Below are 22,514 nucleotides of genomic sequence, written 5' to 3'. Positions count from 1 at the left end.
CTGGGTCTCAGCCAACTTAACATTCAGCTGGGTTCATAAACCATAACTCCATCCAGGACCGATGGGAATCACAGGTTAAACTTCAGAGGCAGGTTAAACTTCACAGACATTGCTTTGTGTGTGTGTATATATCTTATATATATATATATATATATATATATATATATATATATATGTGTGTGTGTGTGTGTGTGTGTGTGTGTGTGTGTGTGTGTGTGTGTATCTTTATATATATATATATGTGTGTGTGTGTGTGTGTGTGTGTGTGTGTATCTTAATATGCTATTAGGCTATAGGCTATTTATGATATATCATTTAATTAATACGTTTTTTTATTTTATTCAAGCAATTAAAAAACAACAACTTTGATTTAGCATCTCAAAAGTGGGGGAATAACAGTATTTAAAAAAAATATTAGTAATCTTTGTGTTTGGTGAAAGTTGCTTTAAGCAATGAATATTCATGAGCCAAGCCAAGCCCCGCCTCTCAGAACGAGCCAATGGGCGCAGAGGTTTGATGTCATCTCGAGGAAGTGTTCGCTCGTGTATATATGACAGCTGAAGAGAGACTGTTGAAACCTGTTAGCCTTTTATCCGTCCAGAAACATATAGCGATGGAAGTATTATTATTCTACACCCAGAGTCACAGGGGACAACGCCTGCTTTATTGTTAGCCTTACAGTGGGCTAAACATCAGCTGTTTTTTTTTAAAGGATCGGGATCGAGTCTGTGTTAGGTACAGTACTGTTACTCTCATTAGCGGCTAACTCATTAAACCTATGCTGAAATGCTTTTATTTCATAACTCTTCTGTCAAACTGAACCGTTTATAGCGATAGCGTATTGTGGCTCGTGTATGATTGTGGCTATCGCAGGTGTATACGTCGGATCACGACAAAAATGCTGTCTAGACAAGCTTATAAACAAGATTTTCCACTAAAGAACAATCAGTGTGTAAACTTTCAGGCTTTGTGTAATAGTATAATGAAGGCTCAGTCTATTGGGTCAATCCGTGTCATCTCAACCAGAGCCAGAGTTCACCAGCTTAAATCTTTGATTTTGATCATTATTTTGGTGAAAAAAATTCATAAATGAAGAAGAAAGGCAAAATATTAAATGTCATGGATGTATATTTACTGAGGAATTCACTATTTTGTAGAGGGAGTCAAAATGACATATTTTCACATGAGATTTGGAGGCTTTTTACCCCTAAATTACAGGGGGTAAAAATTACTTAAAGAGACAGTTCACCCAAAAATTAAAATTCTGTCATAATTAACTTCATTGTATTTTTTTCCTACTATGGAAGTCAATGGGTGTCGTAAACTGGTTACCAATATTCTTCACTCCATCTTCAATTGTGTTCAGCAGAAGAAAGAAATTCATACAGGTTTGGAAAAACTTGAGGGTGAGTAAATAATGACAGAATATTAATTTTTGGCTGAACTATCCCTTTAAGAAAGATGACATCAGCATTACTTTATTTGATGTTGGTAGGTTTATTAGTAAAATCTGCTGACTTGAGCAATCTTTGTTGCATAACAGTGACCGTTCGAAAATGAGGAAAAAGCACTTCTTGTGTTTTTTACCCCGAAGTTTGCATGCCTGTGACTCAGGAATTATTTAAGATCTATTAATATACTTTTATATTGTAACTCTTTACAAACTTTTCTTTTGGTATCTTATGTTTTAAGGCTCAATATGGTTAATTTCCAGAGATATGGGGATCTCAACGTTTCACATCTCAATCATATTTTTAGTGCTCAAAAACCACATGTGGGTCACTTTGCATACAGCTGATGCTTTTTCTTTTAAAGAGGAATATAGGAAGAACTAATAATGTTGAAGATAGAAATATCTCGTTTTTAACTATCAACATAATTGCATGGCTGTCAGAGTGCCATAGCCTAAATATTGTTTTTTTCCAAAGTTTGTGTGCCTGTAAAAATATTAAAGATATCGCATTCTTAATAGACTTTTCTTTTTTAATTTTCATTTAAAAGGCCCTATATGGTTCAGTCTTATAGATATGGCGATCTCAATGTGGCTCCATGTTCAAATTGTACAATTTTCAATGGTTGAAAACCAAATGTGGGTAACTTTTCAAACAGCTGATACTTATTGTGTTTAAAGAGGAATGTCTTAAGAATTAAATTGTCAAGTCTCAATACGAGTGAGAAGCTCAGGATTTTCTTTAAGCCCCGATTTGGGAGTTGGGGGCGTGTCAGTGAGAAACGTGATGGAATATCACAATACTTATAGATATTTAGCAGTGACATTGCCAGGCTTTTTTATTTACAAAATTACAACAAAATCAGCTAATTTCCTTTACAAAATATAGTAGCATTGTAATATAATAATATAATATGTAATGATAAACTTTACAGTGGCTTAGTAAACTAATTAAAAACATAAAAAAAGAAACCTGATGCACATTCTTTGTATGTTTTTAGAAATAGAGTTTAAAATTATTGCTGTATTTTTGTGTAGTTAATTAAGAGAAGGTACACCGCCATCTTGCTTCGACGTAAACACGACTTCCCACCTCGTCGTCACTGTAAATTATTGTTGGGTTAACTTAAAAAAGTAAGTTATCTGGTTGCCTTAAAATTGAAATTAATTTTTTTTGTTAATACAATAGATATTGGTTCAATCAACAGAAACTCAACATACTCTGTTATCTGAACCACATCAATTATCTAAGTTGGTTTGACTAAAGTAAAAAAGTTGTGATATAGGAAATCATTCTCAAAAGAATGCCTTCATGCGACGCACATACTGTGAACTCAAGTGTCGTTCACTCTGCCGTGCATAATAGCACCAAATTAATAGAAAACACTGTATGTTTTCTATCATGTGCTTTGCACGTTTGCGATGACGTAAGATGAAATGCACCGGGGTTCGACAGTATCGAGTTTTAATCGGGAACCCTTGTGCTCCGACTCTGACCACAGCAAACGTGTCCAGTGTGAAAGCTTCCTGAATCTGCAAGAAAGAGAAAATACTTGAATACTTGCAACACAAAGAGAGCAACTATTTGACTTTTTGACCTTACGAACTTGCTTAGTGACAGTGTCCGCATAGGTATGCAGAACATAGACCATTTCAAGAAGTGGAACATTGTTGCTCTCTGTTAAGTGTTGTTGTTTTGTTTTTTTTCCTGAATGCGGCATGTTGCATGTTAGTGTGTGTAAGTCTGGGAGAAACTTGGCAGACTGTGTCTTTCTGTGTGTATTATGCAGTGTATTTGTGAACTGACACTCATATTTTGTCTTTTTGTTCCAACTTTGCCATCCAGATGGAGAATTCAGGCGAGTCTAAATGGACTCTAAAGTCAGATTCGAGCTCAGAGCCTTTTCCCAAGTGTTGCCCAGCCTGTGATAGCGGTGAGGAGCCTTTCCGTGGGAAAGTGTTCCGGAACAGGACTAAAACCAGGAGTATGTCTATGCCACCAGCACATTGCTCTGCTAGGTTCAGGTAAAACAAGACTGTCTGTCAGGGACTTAAAGGGGGCTTATCTGGAATCGCTTGTTGTTTGTGATTTATGGGGATTATAAAAAAAAGGAGTGTGTGGATTTGACATCACACCAATTCATTCTTCAATTTCGCTGGAAGTATATCGGGTGTACTTTAGAGTTAATACACAACTTATAGCCGTGACAGTGAAACACCTGTTTGGATGATGTATTACAGTGTATTTTAGTGTCACTGTCAGTTTCTCTCAGTAGTAGTTTCCTGGTAGGAAGCTGATCTGTAGACTGATTTCACCAATTTTGTATATATAGTTTCATCCAACACACGAATGCCTTATCTTACCACATAGTTTACACAACTATATCAGTCTTTCCACACTTGCAACACTTCTGCTTTACAAAATGTTGTACTAGTTCTGTGCTGTGATATTGAATGTCATGTGGGTAAAGGGGAAGATTGCTTTTTTTTTTTATATATATACTTTCCCACACTATATACCACTGCAGTCTTTTAAAAGTTTAATGCACCATTTTTGAAGCTCATAACTAGTATATACTGGGGGAATACTGTATATATTATCATTCTTTTTATTTTATTTTCAGAACAACCGATATAGACATAGTCCTCTTTCATTTAAATGCATGTTTTCACTGTGCATTTGTGATGGTACCATAGTGCTTGGGCCCATTATCGCTGCCTGCAGCTATATTATATGCTTAAAAACAGAGGTCCATGCTATAGTCATGTTTGTCATCTTTCTGTTCTTTTAAAGGAGGACACAGTCACTTCATGGACCAAGCCCTGTCACCACATTTGGGCCCAAAGCCTGCATGCTGAAGAACCCTAAAGCTGTCATGTGAGTCATTTTACCACGGTTGCCTTTTACAGCAGATGCCGAGGTTAAATAATTGTGAGTGTTGACTATAGTAAGCATAAAAGGTTGCAGCACTGAGACTGTAGCCCAGCACAGTCATGTCTGCTATGACCACGAATGCAATGATCTCACAATTTCACTAATGCTTTCATCATAACAAACACAATGTAAATGAGAGTTTCATTGTGAAATGTAAACCGCGTAGTTGATTATAATGGGGATTTTGGTGAGAGCCCGCACTGAACGGTAGTGCTTTTCGCAACAGATGATTTTCATTTCTCGTAAGAGGAACAGTTTTGATGGTTTAGTCAAAACATTGTATGTGCCTGATTTCAACATCGGGGAAATACATAAAGCAAATTTGCCTGTGAACGCTTTATATAAATACAATATAGGTCTAAATCTGGGTGACCACTGACATCAATGTTATATACATCATCATATCGTCCAGCACTAAAACTTGTATTTTTGTTAGTGTTTCACGAGTTCACACTTACAAATAAGTCAGATAGAATAAATGCGTATTTGGCGTGCTGTCCGAGGAGAGGGCTCCGAGTTAGGTGTTCGGCCCGAACCCAGAGCACTCCCCCCGTATTCCTGGCTGTGAAATAAATAAATAAGATAAGCCAAGAGTGAGGAGTCGGGGTGGTGGAGGGATGCTGAAACTGTCAAGGAATGTTAGGTGAGTTGACAGAGTGAATATTTATATGCTCCTTCTCGTGCTGATAGGGTAGACATGGTAATTGTTTGATGACCAGTTGATTGGAATGATTATTTGAACGTGCTCCTCCCGAACTTTGTTTATAAAACATCATTTATTTAAAAACATCCAATTATGCAGAATATACAATGGTAAATATTTAAATGATGAGTTGTCAATATATAACAATATGTACAGTAGGGTATGATTTTACCCCTAAATTCAGCATAATGACACAAAATAACTGCAAATCCGCCTTTTTCTGTGTGGATCCAGTTGTTTCTGTGAATCGCAGCGATCATTTGCTTCTCTGTTCTGTAGCTTTCGGCAGTCTGTAAAAATATACCTCAGATTTCTTGTCAAATCTATTTATACAGTCAATCTAATAGCTATTTCCCGTTTTAGATGTGTTTTGTGTGTTTTCCACTCAGTGTGTGTAACAGCAGTTACTCCAGCCGACGGTGACGCCACACGTATAACCTCTATTGGTTTTAATGCTTGAGTAAAAGCTAGGCTAGGCTCAGTGTTTCTGCCACTCGGTGTGTTTCTGCCGCTCGGTGTGTTTCTGCCACTCGGTGTGTTTCTGCCACTCGGTGTGTTTCTGCCGCTCAGTGTTTCTGCCGCTCAGTGTTTCTGCCGCTCAGTGTTTCTGCCACTCGGTGTGTTTTTGCCACTCAGTGTTTCTGCCGCTCAGTGTTTCTGCCGCTCAGTGTTTCTGCCGCTCAGTGTTTCTGCCGCTCAGTGTTTCTGCCGCTCAGTGTTTCTGCCACTCGGTGTGTTTTTGCCACTCAGTGTTTCTGCCGCTCAGTGTTTCTGCCGCTCAGTGTTTCTGCCGCTCAGTGTTTCTGCCGCTCAGTGTTTCTGCCGCTCAGTGTTTCTGCCGCTCAGTGTTTCTGCCGCTCAGTGTTTCTGCCGCTCAGTGTTTCTGCCGCTCAGTGTTTCTGCCGCTCAGTGTTTCTGCCGCTCAGTGTTTCTGCCACTCGGTGTGTTTTTGCCACTCAGTGTTTCTGCCGCTCAGTGTTTCTGCCGCTCAGTGTTTCTGCCGCTCAGTGTTTCTGCCGCTCAGTGTTTCTGCCGCTCAGTGTTTCTGCCGCTCAGTGTTTCTGCCGCTCAGTGTTTCTGCCGCTCAGTGTTTCTGCCGCTCAGTGTTTCTGCCGCTCAGTGTTTCTGCCGCTCAGTGTTTCTGCCGCTCAGTGTTTCTGCCGCTCAGTGTTTCTGCCGCTCAGTGTTTCTGCCGCTCAGTGTTTCTGCCACTCGGTGTGTTTTTGCCACTCAGTGTTTCTGCCGCTCAGTGTTTCTGCCGCTCAGTGTTTCTGCCGCTCAGTGTTTCTGCCACTCGGTGTGTTTTTGCCACTCAGTGTTTCTGCCGCTCAGTGTTTCTGCCGCTCAGTGTTTCTGCCACTCGGTGTGTTTTTGCCACTCAGTGTTTCTGCCGCTCAGTGTTTCTGCCGCTCAGTGTTTCTGCCGCTCAGTGTTTCTGCCACTCGGTGTGTTTTTGCCACTCAGTGTTTCTGCCACTCGGTGTGTTTCTACCACTCAGTGTTTCTGCCGCTCTGTGTGTTTTTGCCGTTCGGTGTTTCTGCCGCTCTGTGTTTCTGCCACTCAGTGTTTCTGCCGGTCTGTGTTTCTGCCACTCGGTCTGTTTCTGCCTCTCGGTGTGTGTAACCGCCGTCACTCCGGCCGACGGTGACGGCACACGCACACCCTCTGTTCTCAGACTAAAAAGCATGTTTGAGCTATCTTAACTGAAAGCAACTTGCATTGACATATGCACAACAGTAATGTTTTTTTCTAAGGAACGTTTATAAAAGCTACTTAAATATCCGAATTTAACTAAGGCCTAATCCTGACTTAATCTATCTAAGGCTTGTGTGTGAAACCAGGTCATAGTGATGCTTAAACAGCATTAGATGATTATGTGACTAAGAACGTCTGACTGTGCACAAGTCTTTGCGTATCAGAAATCTCTTATCACCGATTACACATTAGAATTAACATTGTTTCTTACTTGTTGCGGCATTACTATCAGGACCATCTTTCTGTAAGAGTCTGTTTGCAAAGCCTGAGCCAAATTGTGGCTTGTTTACCAAATAATCCACAGTGAAATGAACAGTTACAGAACAAATAATACTCTACTTAGACATTTACATAATTGAAAATAAACAGCCGCTCTTCTAATTCCTTTGGATCCTTAATGTCATTTTCAATTGCAGTGATTTAGATTTGAGTAATTCTCCTGTCTGTCCTTATTACTGCACTTAAATGCAATGGTGTAGCTGTTGTTACTCACTCTGCTGATCTCTATTACGTTATAAAAACACAAGGAAGTAAATGAGTCAGCCTGGTTTCAATAAGATCTCTTCTTGGACTTACAAGGAAGTCAGTTTTTATAGTATGTTTGTGTTTTACAGCACCATGATCAGTTGCATGTAAAAAAAACTCTTTAATCCTTAACATGTTTAGTTATTCTTTCATCACCCATTGAGCTTCAAGTGTTAAATGTAACAACACTATATTGTAGGGGTGTAACAATATATTGTGTCACAATACACTCACCTAAAGGATTATTAGGAACACCACACTAATACTATGTTTGACCCCCTTTCGCCTTCAGAACTGCCTTAATTCTACGTGGCATTGATTCAACAAGGTGCTGAAAGCATTCTTTAGAAATGTTGGCCCATATTGATAGGATAGCATCTTGCAGTTGATGGAGATTTGTGGGATGCACATCCAGGGCACGAAGCTCCCGTTCCACCACATCCCAAAGATGCTCTATTGGGTTGAGATCTGGTGACTGTGGGGGTCATTTTAGTACAGTGAACTCCTTGTCATGTTCAAGAAACCAATTTGAAATGATTCGAGCTTTGTGACATGGTGCATTATCCTGCTGGAAGTAGCCATCAGAGGATGGGTACATGGTGGCCATAAAGGGATGGACATGGTCAGAAACAATGCTCAGGTAGGCCGTGGCATTTAAACGATGCCCAATTGGCACTAAGGGGCCTAAAGTGTGCCAAGAAAACATCCCCCACACCATTACACCACCACCACCAGCCTGCACAGTGGTAACAAGGCATGATGGATCCATGTTCTCATTCTGTTTACGCCAAATTCTGACTCTACCATCTGAATGTCTCAACAGAAATCGAGACTCATCAGACCAGGCGACATTTTTCCAGTTTTCAACTGTCCAATTTTGGTGAGCACTTGCAAATTGTAGCCTTTTTTTCCTATTTGTAGTGGAGATGAGTGGTACCCGGTGGGGTCTTCTGCTGTTGTAGCCCATCCGCCTCAAGGTTGTGCGTGTTGTGGCTTCACAAATGCTTTGCTGCATACCTCGGTTGTAACGAGTGGTTATTTCAGTCAAAGTTGCTCTTCTATCAGCTTGAATCAGTCGGCCCATTCTCCTCTGACCTCTAGCATCAACAAGGCATTTTCGCCCACAGGACCGCCGCATACTGGATGTTTTTCCCTTTTCACACCATTCTTTGTAAACCCTAGAAATGGTTGTGCATGAAAATCCCAGTAACTGAGCAGAGTGTGAAATATTTAGACCGGCCCGTCTGGCACCAACAACCATGCCACGCTAAAAATTGCTTAAATCACCTTTCTTTCCCATTCTGACATTCAGTTTGGAGTTCAGGAGATTGTCTTGACCAGGACCACACCCCTAAATGCATTGAAGCAACTGCCATGTGATTGGTTGATTAGATAATTGCATTAATGAGAAATTGAACAGGTGTTCCTAATAATTCTTTAGGTGAGTGTATATCTCAATACAAAAATGCAACATTATGTATCGTGGATGGTGACAATATGTATTGTGTATAATTCACCAAAAATGAAAATTACTGTGAAAAAAAAAAAAATCAATTTTTAGTGTCAGTACTACATTAAACTACCATATATAATGTATATTAATGCAATGGGGGAATATTTGTGGGTCCTGATTGTGATAATGCCAAATGTCTGATGTTACCAGTAAAAATGGCCGACATTATTTAAAATATATCTAGTCGGTGACAGAGTTCAAGCATATTCATCTAAAATAATTCTGTATTTTCAGCTTCAGAATCATGAATATGTTTATTCTGGTGTCTCTATTGTCCTGTGCTTTGGGTTTCCAGCAGCAAGTCTATTCATTTACACACACAATGTAAAACCAAATGTATCATTTTAATCAACAGTGCATTTTTTGTTAACCTTTTATCATATGTCTTGGAAAACCGCAATAATATTGTATCGAATCGTGACACGAGGGTATTTTTACACCCCTACTATATTGACAAAAGTGTGTTGTTCATATCTATTCATTCAGGCATATACAAGATCCAGCCAGTCAGAGGTTGACATGGAACAAGCCACCCAAAAGTGTCCTTATTATAAAGAAAATCAGAGACGCCAGTCTGCTACAGCCTTTCAAAGAGCTCTGCGTTTTTCTGACACAGGTGAGAAGACCGAATAAAGAAATGCAGATGTGGCCGTTGAGAGTGTGCATCAAAGGGAAAGATGGTTCAATGGAAAGCAGTGCTGATGATGATCTGCAGTTATTAGAGGTTCCCTCACAATATTGCGATCTTCGTGGCCATTGAATAGATGCAGAAACTGTTTCAGCAACGCACTGGTATTTAAAATCATTTTTTAAAATCATTTAAAAAATGCATATTATACGCGAAATTGAGACCAGTATACTGGATGAACCGGTGTACCAGCCAGCAATCCTGTGTAATATGCACATTCCTAAAGGCCACACCTGTTTGTGAATTTTTGGCAAATTTGAATGAGCATCTTTGGTATGTCATTGATTGCATTAAGTGTTTTTTTTTTTAGTTCAAATCAATTGAGTAAATCAAAGCATAATGTTTCCTGACATCTGTTCATATTTGCTCTTTTCTGTCGTTGTGTTTGTTCTCTGCATCAATGGCTTCTAGCAAAAAAATATGATTGTTTATGTGGAGAGAAAAGTCATTGAAGATCCAGCCATTGCTAATGAGAGCTTTGTCTCCGTCAAGAAGAACTTTTGCACTTTTAGAGAAGGTGAGGATTTATCCAAAAGTACTTTGTTATACCTCGTGTAATTTGTTTGTGTGTGTGCGCTTCAGTGTGCATTGATTATTAATAATAGAATATTAACAAATTGTGTGCTGTCAGTTGAATATATTTCAATGACTTGTACACAACCACGTAATGTGCTACTTTGAAACTGTTACAATTAAAGTCCCTCAGTAGTCAATCATTTTATCCTTTAAAACTCATATTTGATCACCAAAATTACATATTTAAATGTTTTTTTTCCTTAAAATATCTTGAATGTAACTCGACACCCTTGCCTCGTTTAGTATTCGCGGTTCTATGAATATGCAAATGAGCCCCGCCTCCACTCACTCACTCAGCTCAGAGATCCACTGGTTGACGATCACACGTTGATCTGATTGGTTACAAGGTCGTTTGTGACGTCAGAAACACCAGCGATTTCAAACCGTGTTTTTGAGACTGTCTTTGGTTCACTGCAGTTTTAAGCAGAAAATACTCAGCAATGCTGTCGACTTATGAATTTACACATGGTTTGTCTTAAAGCATATTATAAACACCACATAGACATATAAACAACGTTAGAAACTCGATTTTCACTACAGGGGGACTTTAAGCAGTTAATTCAAAGTAGTTAAACTACAGTATAATCGATCTTGAATTGACAGAAATAGGCAGCTACATTTAGTTGACGACTGTTCTCCAATATTTAAGGAAAACCATTGCAGTGATTTATAAAATCTGCTTAGGACTTAAAAAAATGAAGTGTTCCTGAGTAAAGATGTAATGTGTAAAATTTACATGTGACATGTTTCATAGATTATGATGATATTTCCAATTGTGTCGACTTCATCATTTGCTTGGGAGGAGATGGGACTTTGCTGTATGCCTCCTCTCTTTTCCAGGTTTGAAAATCTTTTCTTAATTAATATAATATTTACAGAATAATGAGAATCTAAGTGTACTGACAAAGAATAATGAGAATCTAAGTGTACTGACAAAAAAATATGTTAAGTCAGTGAGTCAGTGAGTCAGTGAGTCCGTGCAAACACTCACTCATTGTAAATATAAACCTTAAACACATCAGGAGGTGACGTAAATGGAAGTGTCACTCTTTGTTAATCATGGCATCCGTAATCATAATCTTGATTATTTTTTTTTTCAATGTATTTTGCACCCCTGGTCATTGCCATGTACATGTACATGCATTGTACATGCTCACCTTATGTTGTTTATGTTGCCAGAGATTGCAAACTCAAATTGAAATTGAGTGACTTTTTGTAGCTTTGTTACTGCAAATTGCTGTCACTGTGAACACCCTTTAAAAGCCTAAATATAAGTGTGTGTGTGTGTGTGTGTGTGTGTGTGTGTGTGTGTGTGTGTGTGTGTGTGTGTGTGTGTGTGTGTGTGTGTGTAGGAGAGTGTGCCTCCTGTCATGGCCTTCCATTTGGGTTCTCTGGGATTTCTTACACCATTTAACTTCGACACATACCAATCTCAGGTCAACCAGGTTATAGAAGGTAAGTCATTACACAGTAAGAGGACATCTGGTTTTTCACAGTTTATATTTGTGACACTTTTCTCAGGTTCCCGGTTGTCAAAAGGGTCTGAAATATTGGACATTCCCATCTGGTTTCTTTCAATAATCTTTACACTTCTGCAACTGTATTGTGCTAAAGTATCCATTTATAGGAATGCTATTGCTCTTGTGTCACAGAGTAGTAAGGTAAATTGCTTTATGAAAACTGCTTTACCTGGGAGTGGGACCAACAATAGACATCAGTTCAATCTAATAGATTTTAGAGTGATTTTTGAAGTTCAGCATGTAAAATCAAATGGTTACACTTTATTTCGATGGTCTTACTTTAGTAACTTTGCAACTACATGTCATCTAACTCTCATTAGAGTATTAGTAGACTGTTAGGGTTCAGGTTAGTAGTTTCAAAGTTACTTATAGTTAGTAGAATGTCTAAAGTGGACTATTGAAATAAACCGTGACTGATCAAATTCTTTATTATGGCTTGTTTGGGTTCACACCGTCCCTCTTTTCATGACAACCATAGCTGTGTTTCAAAATCTAGTTTGCTGCCTACCTAGACAGCTGACAGCATTGTTTTCATGCAGTGTAGAAATGTAATGGTTGTATGTGTAGAGGATTTATGCCGTGTTTTCTTGTTCTGTTTGTAGGAAATGCTGCGATTATTTTACGCAGTCGTCTGCAAGTGAAGGTAGTGAAAGAGTGCAGAGAGAAGGCACCTGTGGAGGAATCGAGTTTAATCATCACTAACGGAGACTCTGAACCCAAACACAAAACTATGCAGTATCAAGTGAGTGCCACACTTCCTCTTATAATACAGGGATCTACACTTCTTTTCCAGTATTCTCGTTACATTAACTGTTCAAGATGTAACAATTATACCCTAATGCACATCACTGATAACAAAAAACTAAGAAGTGATGATATGTGCAAAAAGCTGTTATTGTCCTACATGTAACACAACATGGTGCGGTGCTCCTCGATGGTGTTTTGTAACATTACAAACATTGAGATTGCTTTCTTTAATAATCATGCACTGCAAACAAGAAATTTTGCACGCTTACATTGCACAGTAAAGCACGGCATGCTGTCAAACCATTTATTTGAATAAAAGCAGTACTTTTGTAACAAATTCAATGCAGTAGTTTGCTCTTTGCAGTTCTCCTTTCCTTATGCAGAAATGATGTGTGTGTGGACTGATAGTATCATGTACTGAAAGGCCATTTAGCATATTTACTTGTTGAATATCTCTGTCAGAAGGCCTAAGATTAACAACTACAGTATATGTCCATGTCACTAAGAAATGCCTGGTGTATATGACCCTTAATAATAAAAGGCTTTCTCAGTAGTTACTTGTCTTTCTGCCAGCCAACTGACTAATTGATTTTAAAGGGGACCTATTAGGGGCCAAGATGTAATATAAGTCTCAGGCGTCCCCAGAATGTGTATGTGAAGTTTCAGCTCCACAGAGCATTTATTATACCATGCTCAAAAATGCTACTTTATGTGTGAAAGCATAAACGTGCTGTTGTGTGTGTGTGTCTTTAAATGCAAATGAGCTGCTTCTCCCGCCCCCTTTCCAGAATTGAATTTGAATTTATTTCAGGATAACCCCTTGAGATGTAACATCTCATTTTCAAGGGGGTCCTGCAACATACAGACACAAAGGTTAAACACACGGTACATATACAAAAAAACTAGGGCTGTCAGTTAAACGCGTTATTAACGGCATTAACGCAAACCCATTTTAACGGCGTTAATTTTTTTATCGCGCGATTAACGGTCTTTTTGGCCTAGCAAACTTTGCAGTTTTTTTTCACATGCTTTTGCATCAGGACGCGGCGCTGCGCGGTGAAACCCATTCATTTCAATGGCTTGTGCCGCGCGAGGACGTTTTGTTAATTCGTCGACCAAAGCGCAAGCGGATCTAGCTAGACCGGAAACAAAACAACAGGCACGACGCACACACTTGTTTAGGCTTGCGAGCCGGCGAAATGGTTGGTTATCGTTACGTTTTGAGCGGATGACGAGCTCGAGACGCCGAAATGGATGCCAATAAGATCCTGAATTGAAAGTTTACTTTTAAAAAGTTGCCAAATGGTCCCATTGACAAGACCAAAGTTATCTGTGTGTTTTGTCGTTGTGAACTGAGCTATCATCATCGCAGCACGTCCAGTCTGAAACACCACTTGATGGCCAAGCACACACACACACACACACAGCTGATGCGAATTCTCCGCCCCCTCGTCAATATCAGGACCTCGTCAGTATTTCTTTCACCCGTTTATTGATGGACAGTGTTACATTGTGTGAGAGATTATTTGCTCCAAGTGAGAATGTTAGTGTGAAATTGAACACAGTAAATGCCAATGTTGTTTTCAATAAAAAACATTTGCACAAAGCAAGCCGATCCACTTTTCCATGTTGATAAGAGCATTAAAATGAGAAAAAAATAATGGGACAAAAAGAAATCAAGAGACATTTAGAACAGATAAAAATGTGTGATTAATTGCGATTAATCGTGAGTTAACTATGGCATTAATGCGATTAATCGCGATTAAATATTTTAATCGTTTGACAGCACTAAAAAAAACATAAACACAATATAAACACAGACATATGCACAAAATAATAACTCGCTCACCTGCCCGTACCCCACAATTACAATAGCACACATATTAAAGTATATTAACACATAGTCAGCCAAATGCATTAAACTAATGCATCATTTATCGATTTGCCTTATAACAAAATGTAACATGCAGGATAACGTCACATCTCCCAAAGAAATCAAGATAAAGAAAAAAAGACAAAGAAAATCATAATTGTATAGATACTACTAAATGTTTTCTACATAAATCATTTATATGTAAATACCATTGGTGTCCCTAATGACAAGAACATGTAGTTTTAAGAAAAGAAAAAGTGACGATTTGAATAAGCCAATTGTGGAAATAGACCTCAAGAAAAGAGGAAGGTTATTCCAGTCAGAAGAGGGCGGGGCCTTTACAGCTCGTTTACTGCACGTTTGCATAGAAAAGCAATGGACAAGTGAGATGGAAAAACGTGTTCTGTGTTCATTGATACAGGATCGTGGGCGGGGTCTGTTACATCGTGGCGACACAATGTATAGAAAACGCGAACGACTCGTTTTGAGTCACTGTTTATGATTTATGGAGAATATAATAAAAGGAGTGGGTGGATTGTTACCATTATAGGGTGGTTGTGTACACACTGCTGACACACGTTTATGTTCAAACACCAAGTAAAAGTGATTTTTGCACAATAGGTCCACTTAATCCTTAATCTGATATCATGTTAATATCACCAACTTGAACAATGATATTCTTTACTTCAGACTGGTTACTTTTTGGGCAGTTATTCAATTGTTTTATTTGTTGCTTTCCGATATTTTCATGTGTAAAGCTGTTGTGATATTTTCTGTAAATAATAAATCTGTCTTCCTCTATCAGGTGCTGAATGAAGTTGTTGTAGACAGAGGTCCATCGTCCTACCTCTCTAATTTGGACTTGTTTCTGGATGGTCACCTGATCACCACCGTTCAGGGAGACGGTTAGTGTGAACCAGTGTAATCCAGTGAATTACTCATGTCGTGACATGTCGACATAGTCTATTATACCTTTATCTTTCTGTGTGTTTCCTGTAAAAAAAAAAAAACTACATCCTTAATGGATTAATTTACGTTTAAAGTTCCCCTATTATGCTATCTAAAGGTCCCTAGTTTTGTTTTGGAGTCTCCTACAATAGGTTTACATGCATCCAAGGTAAAAAAAAACACTCATAATCTCCATTGCAGCATCAGCTCTTTTCTCACAGTGTCTGAAACGGTTCGATCAAGGATTCAGTCTCTCTAAACTCCGCCTTTCTGAGTTGCTCTGCTCTGATTGGTCAGACGGCCCAGTCTGTTGTGATTGGTCGACCACTTACAGCGCGTATTGGAAACCAAACTTCCATTAGCATATCTGAATCTCAGCTCTTCCTCAGCACTTGATGCACAGTGATACGGTTATTTTTCACAGTAATACGGTTATTTTGTTATTTAAGGAGCGCGTTAGTAATATGAGCCTATCGGCGGGTCCACAACTCACGCACACTCTGCTTATTACACACACCCACACTGCTTATTACACATACAGGAACGCGCAGCAGCACAAAAACTAGCCAAATATTAAAAATAAAAGGATTACAATGTAAAAGATTATTATTATTTACGCATATGCTGTGCGTTTGGGTTGCTTATAATGTTCATCTGGGAACGCAACATGCGCCACTTCATCAGATTTGTAAGGTGAATCATTTATAGACCTACGCCAACACAGGAGAATACATCAGTATGTTTCTAAATTGTTGTTCATCGCGATTTCAGCGTTTCAACATTTGCATTGCATGCTTTGATGTCCACATGTTGTATTTCTTTCATAAGTATCAGAAGTCGCCAAATATTAAAGATTTCGAATGAATCTTTAATATGACTCGAGAACGTCGAGTTGACTCCGAGAGTGATTCGTTCATTTTGTGTTTACCGCGCATGCGCAACATCCTATAGGCTCTGTACCGGAAACAGAAATGATTAGTTCACCTCCAGAGTCTTCGAGTCGTTCGTTCTATTGTTGTATTGGAAACCATAACTCCCAACCTTCCATACAAACAAGCTCTTAGTTATTTTTTTAAATTATTAATACAGTTATGTGATGCGTTTCTGGTCTCAAACTGTAGCTTTTTTAGTTCTTATTTATAAATTTGTGATTCTGATCTGATGGTTCTTTTCCATAACATTGAATATGGTAATAAAGAGATGGTTAATGCTTTAAACTTTATCCGTATGATGGAGAAAGTGTTGTATTTGTTGCAAGATACTGAGCCGGGAAGAGGTGACATGACAAAAGAACGAACGACTCGGAGCTGAAGACTCGAGATGTGAACTGATCATTTCTGTCTCCGGTACAGACTGTATAGCTTCAGACTGGGGATGTGACGGGACAAAACAAAAGGGCGAGCGACTCGGACCGGGAGGTGCAGGTGAATTAACACCTTGGCTGTATTATAGTGTTTTCTTATTCGAAATGTGATTAACGTTTCATAAGTAGATGCGTTGAGGAGTTTGGCTATTAACATGTAACATTTTAGTTATATTCTGCTGAAATTAACAAAATGACTTGAAAAAAGATTATTCATTTTGATGAACGAGATTCAAAGATCCGAGTCTGTAAAATGATCCGACCTTCCCATCACTAGTGACAACAATCACCAGGCCGCTGGCGCCCTCTGCAGGCACTTGTTATAATGCGTAAAGTACATTTTATATTATGTATTTTAAGTATGGTTGACGTGTTAACGCATGCGATTCATTTTTACAGTTTAACGCGTTGAAAATATTTAACGCAATTAACGCAGCATCTGTTTTTCTGTCATCTTTTGGCTAGCGTTACATTATATGACCACTCTCCTATTCGTGTATAAGTTTTAATATAATTTAAACGGATGAGTTATAAAATTCACAGTTGTCATGAAGGGCAAAATTAGCTATATAGACCAAAACCACTTTTTGCAACAGGCTGTAAACATGTATTTTTCTGCTGTAAAGTTGGGCATTTTAACATGGGGGTTTATGGGATTGACTCTCTTTTGCAGCCGGTCTCTAGTGGACAGTCGATGAATTACAGTTTAAGTCACTTCTATGCCAAACTGTCAGTTTTGTCGAGTATCCTCATAAGAGCAGCCTTAAATGAGTTAACCAAAGTCTTAAATAAACGTGAAGAGTCGTGAGAGAATGAGTGTGAGACCGCGTCTCTGTCAGCAGCGGCTGCTCTTAAAGGGCCAGCAGCCAATAAAGCTTTCTGTCAGTAAAGTTAATCAAAGAACAAAGATAACAGAGAAAATTACTCACTGCTCTTGACTAAATAACTTTTGTAGCTTTAATAAGGATTAGTCTATATTTAATTTATAGTGTATGCAGTGCAGACTGTTTGATAACCTTATTCAATTTCTGTATATTTCCTACCTGTTAGACAGGAAGTTTAAGTTTACTTAAAAAAAAAAAGTTATGCCGGTGGAGAAGTCTGAAACCCCTGTCAATTATTCACTACAGAAAGTGAAAGTAAAATCATGTGACGCTGCATTAACGGTGCATGTTCTCTCAGAGACGATGAGAGCCGAATCTACTTTAGTTCTTCAGTTATTTTCGTAATATTTCTCTTGTGGACCTAAAGTAGTGAAAAGATTAAAGAGAAGTACTTCGTTTTAAACAAGTTGTTTTTGAAATGAGGAATAAGCTAATCTTACTGATCCTAAATTTTAGTCTTACATTAGAGTTACATTCAAGCTATTTAAAGGCATGAAGAATATGTCGTTTAAATGTGTCACAACTGTTTATGTTCACTTAAAGTCCCCCTGTAGTCAATAATTGTATCCCTTAATCTTTGATCACCAAAATGTCATATTTAAATGTTTTTTTCCTTGAAAAGAAATCATCATGCCTTTAAAATATCTTGAATGTAACTCGACACCCTTGCCTCATTTAGTATACGTGGTTCTATGAATATGCAAATGAGCCCCGCCTCCACTCACTCACTCAGCTCAGAGATCCACTCGGCCAACTTACTGAAGTAATCGCTGCACAATGGTATCGCTCTTTACAACGTCGGACACATAACGGTAATTAATAAATTGATTAGCATTTTGCTTGACTATGTTATCAAACCGCTAATAATGTGTTGCTAATGTTACACACACCATGTTCCCGTTCGCATCTCAGTCACACAGCAGCCTTATAAACATCAGTATACGAAACGCTTTGAACAACTCAGAACATGAGTGGAGAAAGGCATATAGTTCATCATAACATTGAAATATACATCACATACATAATTCACTCGCTATATTGCTAAATCTACCCGATTTATCAACAGAAAAATATACCGGGATAACCTGCTTCTCTGGAGACTCCCCTCCTACTTCACTGTTAATGATATGCGAAAGCCTGCCGGCACCTTGACCTGATTGGTTACAAGGTAGTTTGTGGCGTCAGAAACACCAGCGATTTCAAACCGTTGTTTATATGTGTATGTGGTGTTTTTAATATGCTTTAAGACACACCATGTGTAAGTTCATAAGTCGACAGCATTGCTGAGTATTTTCTGCTTAAAACTGCAGTGAACCAAAGACAGTCTCAAAAACACGGTTTGAAATCGCTGGTGTTTCTGACGTCACAAACGACCTTGTAACCAATCAGATCAACGTGTGATCGTCAACCAGTGGATCTCTGAGCTGAGTGAGTGAGTGGAGGCGGGGCTCATTTGCATATTCATAGAACCGCGCATACTAAATGAGGCAAGGGTGTCGAGTTACATTCAAGCTATTTTAAGGCGTAACAAATTTTTTCTTTCAAGGAAAAAAACGCTTAAATATGACTTTTTGCTGAGTTTTAAGGGATAAAATGATTGACTACAGGGTGACTTTAAGCCGTTTATGACTTGTTAACATGACCACACCTAAGCATAATCGGGTTAAGAACGTGCATGTAAATGCGCTTGGCGACTTGAAAACAAAGGTAGATACCAAACCATCATCATCGGTTTAGATATTTGTACTGAAAAAGACTAAATGCTAATGAGGAAATACAAGGAAAGCGTTTTGTCTGATTTGACTTTCTAAACATTTACAGTCTTTAAAGAAGATAAAAGCCTCTCTGCCCTCTCTCAGGCGTGATCGTGTCGACTCCCACCGGAAGCACCGCATACGCAGTGGCAGCAGGAGCTTCAATGATCCACCCGAACGTCCCCGCCATCATGATCACACCGATCTGCCCACACTCCCTGTCCTTCAGACCCATCGTAGTGCCGGCCGGCGTGGAGCTCAAGGTGAGCGCGCCGCCCAGCCTGTGTGTTTACCACCTGTTCACAGGGAAATCACAGAAATATGACATTATTATGGGTTTATGTGAGGGTTGGAAGGGCACATACGGTAAATACGACATTTATTATGGGTTTATGTGAGGATTGTTTTAAGTTCAATGACACTGTAATGTTGAATGGCTATAATTAATGTTTAAAATTGGGGGGGGGAATCATTTTCATCGAGACATCGTGTAGCTCAGTGAGACTGGCCTTCATTCATTAAAAGATGCCATTAAACAAGCATTTAAAATATGTTGTCTCTACATTCATTTGGAGATTAACTATGAAATTATTACATTATTAAATGTATTTATAAAGGGATTTTAATCGCAATTAATCACAGAAAAAAAATATTTTGTAAATAATACTAATAGTAATAATGTAAATAATTTTTTTCACTTATTTTAAGCAGTGTTGTTCAATAAAACCATATGATTACTTGCTTTTATTACTTTATTTGAACCAATAATTGCCCCGTTGTTTTGCTTATTTTAAGTAATTTTAAGGGCTTAGGTCCACAGCCTCTGCTCGTGGGCTTGGACTGCATGAGGACTTTCACTGAACCCTGATGTGATTTCAGATTATGCTGACCCGTGATGCCCGAAACACGGCCTGGGTGTCTCTCGATGGAAGGAAACGCCAGGAGATTGCATACGGGGACAGGTACGTGACTTCAGCTTCCACATTTAAAGCTTTCAACGCTGGGTGTCAACATGAGCAATAGGATCTACACAAATCATTTCACTTTAAGAAGTGTTTCTCAACATTGCAACACTGCATATTTAATAAGATCCTGACAAACACATTAATTATTATTTGAATTATCACTCAGGGAGTTATTTAACCATGGTTTACTGTCTCTGGAAGGCTTTTGTCCATCAAACACATTAAAATTTACAATTTCTCCTAATTTCATATTTACATGCACTGTATGCGATTCACCAACTTTTTTCTTTCTAAGTTAAAATCCCTCTGTAGTCAATCATTTTATCCCTTAAAACTCATATTTGATCACCAAAATTACATATTTAAATGTTTTTCCTTGAAAAATGACTTGATGCCTTACAATAGCTTGAATGTAACTCGACACCCTTGCCTCATTTAGTATACGCGGTTCAATGAATATGCAAATGAGCCCCGCCTCCACTCACTCACTCAGCTCAGAGATCCACTGGTTGACGATCACACGTTGATCTGATTGGTTACAAGGTCGTTTGTGACGTCAGAAACACCAGCGATTTCAAACCGTGTTTTTGACACTGTCTTTGGTTCACTGCAGTTTTAAGGATCTCTGAGCTGCTGTGAGTGAGTGGAGGCGGGGCTCATTTGCATATTGTAAGGCATGAAGAATTTTTTTTCAATTTAAATGCATAATTTTGGTGATCAAAGGAATAGTCATTTTAAGGAATAAAATTGACTACAGAGGGACTTTAAATGGATTACTTTACTAACTATTTTTGTCATGTAACTTGTAATCTATAACCGACTACAATTTGTATGTAATCTACCTAAGCAATGTTGATTCGCATGGAAAATGTGCCTTTTATGTGTCACGCCAGTGTTTTTGCATTGATATGATGTAAGCATGCATGTCAAAGTGATTCCTCGTGAACCCGATGCATGATTTTCCTCTCTACTTTCTAGTATCACCATCACGTCTTCATGCTTCCCCGTTCCTTCCATCTGTTTCCGAGATCCGGTGAACGACTGGTTCGAGAGTCTGGCTCAATGTTTACACTGGAACGTCCGCAAGAAACAGAGTCATCTGAGTTCTGAGGAGGAAGAGTTCTGAACACATTCCCAACACTATCACTCAACACACATCCTTTTAACAGACTTTTAACAGTCTATCTCATTCAAACAAAAACCGCTCCCATCTCATTATTACAAAATTATATTTTGCTTAAAAAAATCAACTATTTTTCGGACCATTAATATTTTTTGCATTGTGACCGCTTTGCCCCAAAACTTTTTGAGTGTGTAATCCTGATGATTGTGATTATTCTCAGTACTGTAATAGCCATTATTATTGAATGACAGTAGAACATTACTGCAAAACAATAGTTTTATTTAAATATGCATAAATGGAAGACCGATCAACTACTACAGCCATGATGTATAAATACTTAAGAGGTTAACACATTTTTTTTTTGTGGATAATGCAATTATTTTGCATTATGGTAATGAGAATTTTTGGGGAAAGTGTGAAAAAATAGGAAGGCATCATTTATTTTGTTTAAATTTTGGGTGAAATATGACCCCAATATGTGTGGCCACATATTATTGGTACGTTTACTTTTTAATTGACATCTGTTCATTCCATTATGACTTTGGGGGAAGTATCATGTGTTGTCAGTTTTTGGCTGACAAGGTCCTTTAAAGCAATAACTGAATTTCAATAGATTATATTGTGCCTTATAGAGCATTGCATCAAAGTCTGTAATTTGGGGGAAATGTATTTATGGCATATTTAGAATGTATCATACATCTTGTTTTTTGAAATATTACATATCTGAGCTTGAATATTTATTGGCTATTTTTCTTTTTTTCCACTGGATTTTGTCCCGTTGTAGTCTTACAGGCCAACAAGCAGCCGGATTAACTATGAAGTCAAACAATGAGTTTCTTAAAAACTACAACAGGGAAAGTGAACACTACAAAAAAAAAGTCCATTATGTGAGTGTTTTTTTTTTCAGTTCTGTTATGAAGGTATTTAAAGATGGACAGATCAATAACCATCGTACTTATGAAGGGACCTGAGAATCATTCAGGTTGATGTTTGCAATTTTTCTTCAATAGGTACTTAAATTGAAATGTAAGCTTTTTATGAGATAAAACATTTTGTAACAGCTTCACGATTAATCATTGACCTTTTACTCTGTTTACATCATATCTGACCTCTGCTTCTGTGTTATACCACATCCTGTCAGAAGCCAGGTTTTATTTACTGTCAGAACTTTTTATTATTAAAAAGAACATTT

The 22,514-nt window shown here is 38.3% G+C and overlaps 1 protein-coding gene across 1 annotated transcript; it reads left to right on the top strand.

Annotated features, from left to right (window-relative positions):
* The first annotated feature begins 537 nt into the window (after positions 1-537).
* Positions 538-21,649, top strand: nadka (NAD kinase a). Its single transcript, XM_056246927.1, has 12 exons — positions 538-735; positions 3,297-3,475; positions 4,245-4,328; positions 9,368-9,497; positions 9,981-10,086; positions 10,900-10,985; positions 11,498-11,600; positions 12,268-12,407; positions 15,091-15,190; positions 19,340-19,497; positions 20,114-20,196; positions 21,178-21,649. The coding sequence occupies exons 2-12, from the start codon at positions 3,297-3,299 to the stop codon at positions 21,323-21,325; spliced, it is 1,317 nt and encodes a 438-aa protein (XP_056102902.1). The 5' UTR covers positions 538-735; the 3' UTR covers positions 21,326-21,649.
* The last annotated feature ends 865 nt before the right edge of the window (positions 21,650-22,514 follow it).

Source organism: Rhinichthys klamathensis, unplaced genomic scaffold, assembly GCF_029890125.1.
Source record: "Rhinichthys klamathensis goyatoka isolate OS25496 unplaced genomic scaffold, OSU_Roscu_1.1 h1tg000040l_1, whole genome shotgun sequence".
NCBI lineage: Eukaryota > Metazoa > Chordata > Actinopteri > Cypriniformes > Leuciscidae > Rhinichthys > Rhinichthys klamathensis.
Note: the sequence above shows the minus strand (reverse complement) of the source record. Positions and strands in the feature narration are given on the sequence as shown.

What these genes read in the sequence shown, in the direction of transcription:
- nadka (XM_056246927.1), top strand. Translation starts at nt 3,297, where the DNA reads ATGGAGAATTCAGGCGAGTCTAAATGGACTCTAAAGTCAGATTCGAGC. An exon ending in AAGAACCCTAAAGCTGTCAT is followed by an intron (nt 4,329 to 9,367) that starts GTGAGTCATTTT and finishes CTATTCATTCAG; the next exon opens with GCATATACAAGATCCAGCCA. An exon ending in ATGCCTCCTCTCTTTTCCAG is followed by an intron (nt 10,986 to 11,497) that starts GTTTGAAAATCT and finishes GTGTGTGTGTAG; the next exon opens with GAGAGTGTGCCTCCTGTCAT.